The following is a 2,564-nucleotide window of genomic DNA, read 5'->3' on the forward strand; positions in this document are numbered from 1 at the left end:
TGAGAACTTTATTGCCTTTTGCTAGGATACAGGTTTTTTTTGGCATAGAAAAAAAAAATTCTTGCTGTACTATTTTCATATTTCCTAAGGTAATTGGAAATGATTGAGTTGACGTAACACATTGTGGGTCTACTTTGAAGTTTAAAAATTAAAACATACACTGTCGTACCTCCTAGTCAATTTTCATCAGTTTCACTTTCATTTGAGATAATAGGATATATAAAGCATCACAGGTGAAAACAGTGTCTTAGGATATTAACTTCAATCATGGTAAACACTCGCGAAAAATAAAAGCGTATTTCATTTTCCCTCCTTTCCAAATTTCAAAAAGTCATAATGAGTAGCATAACGCTAAGGGAAAAAATGAGGGTTTACTTTATGCTCAACATGTTGGGCTCAAGTAAAAATATTTCATTTGTATGTCTCAAGTGCAAATTACAACGGAGGTAGGCCATTTTGGATAAATACTCAAGTGTCCAGAGTGGTTTTGGAACTGCCGAGCTAATTGTTGACAGGAAGCCATTTCAAGATTATCAACAGGGTATTACTTGGGCATTGGTCTACATTCCTTACTTGGGTATCATGGGAAGATTAAGAGGAGGAAAATTGACCTGTCCCTATTTCTCCAACTTCAGATAATGAAAAGTGAAGGTGGGGGACAAACCTGTATTGACAACGTATTATGTGAGGAAATGCAATGATATCTTGGTCAAATAGTTTGTGCAGTGAGCTAGGGACCCTTTACATATTTGATTAATAACATGTATACATAAGGGAAGTTTGATGTGGGAGATGAAAGCAAATCTCTGCAGAGTAAGACTTGTTTTATAATATAACTAATACTGTGATGATAGATATAAGAAAACTACAAGAGAGATTATTGGAAGTGGTTTAAATATATCCATGATAGCACTATGGCAGTGTTTGCTCCATACGATTGACCTTACCTAGTGGAGCCAAGCTTAGTTGTTGGCTCCTTGTTTATGAAGATGATTGATGACAATTTCACACCTTTTATTTAGTCTGTATCACATAGAGACATTACATTTAAGAAATCCCCTTAGTAAGTTACCAGTGAGTCTCATTCCAATGCGTTTCATTCCGTCTTCCATGTACGCTTACACAAGTAAGTGGTCAAGTGGGAGCAATGATACTCATATTTTTGTGTCCCCTGAGGTGACACATGGTCAAAATTCAAACCAGCTCGCACTCATGTTTTACCTGCACTTTTTATGAATAGGTCTTGTATAAACTTTTTAGAACCTAATACGGATAGAATTTGGATACTCGATCATAGCATGTTTTCTGCTGGAAGATGTGAATTTTTTCGGACAGAGAGTAGGAATATAATATTATGTGTATTTCTCACATTTGAAAAACTTCTGTTCCTATTTGTTGTGCAAAATTATCCTAAATGATACGGTGAGCATTATGATTGAAGTCTTAAAAAATGACATGTTTCTTCAGGGTGCTTTCGGAAAAGGTGCACTAATGGGCTTTGGCTTGACCACGTATACATTGCTTGGATTAGGGGTGGTATGTTTGATCTCTTCTTTTAGATAGAACAAAGCATACGCATAATCAAACCAAAGTCTGTGTTTTGACTTTTGAAGGGGTGGGGAGTCACTGACCCCCATAAACCATCCTTGTAGCATGGTCAGATTGCACTGTTCTGTGTTGTATTATTTTATTTCTTGATTTGATATTAATGTAGTTCGTCACTTTTTTCCCCTATTCTTATGACTAGAATAAGTTTTTTTCTTTTTTATTTTTCCTATTCTCGACAGATTGGCGGACCTCTTTCGCTTCCTTGGGGGCTTTATGTCATATTATGTCAGGTATTAATTTAGTCTTATCTGTACTCAGTTCTAGTGACTCATTCCGAGAAAGTGAGAAACTCACTAAATTTTCTCTTAATTTTTTGTTGGACTTAGTTACCACATTTTTTTCCCCACAAATCAATGGTTAAAACTTAAAAGACACCGTTTGTTAAAATGAGTTACAATTCACAAGAGCGAATGCAAAATAACATTTTGTATGCAAATGTATGTCTTCTCATTCAGAAGGAAATGATGGAACTAACTTACAGTTAGTCTTGAGCTGAAGAGTAGTTTATATTTGTTTTTATTTTGTTTGTTTCTGAGGAAGTGATAAATTTTTTTTTGTTTTTTTTTTTTTGGCAGAGGACACCGGAAAAACCTTGCTTAAATGACGTGACAGAGGTTGGAACATGGAGAAAGACGCTTGTGGCGGCTGCTATTTTTCTTGTGGCCTTCACTCTTCTTCCTGTTTGGGATGAGCTTGCAGAGGAACTTGGTATAGGTCTTGTAAATGTACTTTGATGGTAAAAATGTGTAGAGTAAACCTTTTTTCTTTTATTTTCTTATTATTATTTTTTTTTTCAATTGAGCGGTTAATTATATATAGGTAAAGTCATCACCAAAGTAGAGCCTAATTCAATTCAACCCGATTCCTCGTGATAAAATCCATGTTGACGTTATCGGATGAGCTCCAATTTACCCGTTTCATCCAAATAAGAAATGAAATGAAACTATGTACGGCAA

General features: G+C 35.3%; 1 protein-coding gene across 1 annotated transcript in view; it reads left to right on the plus strand.

Annotated features, from left to right (window-relative positions):
• The window catches only part of LOC107494346 (probable zinc metalloprotease EGY1, chloroplastic), a gene marked incomplete in the record, with an annotated part of 6,954 nt that extends 4,390 nt beyond the window's left edge, over window positions 1–2,564 (plus strand). Inside the window, 3 exon segments of the mRNA XM_052262704.1 lie at window positions 1,468–1,536; window positions 1,788–1,838; window positions 2,184–2,564. Coding sequence (XP_052118664.1) covers window positions 1,468–1,536; window positions 1,788–1,838; window positions 2,184–2,342 — 279 coding nt within the window.

Source organism: Arachis duranensis, chromosome 6 (genome assembly GCF_000817695.3).
Source record: "Arachis duranensis cultivar V14167 chromosome 6, aradu.V14167.gnm2.J7QH, whole genome shotgun sequence".
Taxonomy (NCBI): domain Eukaryota; kingdom Viridiplantae; phylum Streptophyta; class Magnoliopsida; order Fabales; family Fabaceae; genus Arachis; species Arachis duranensis.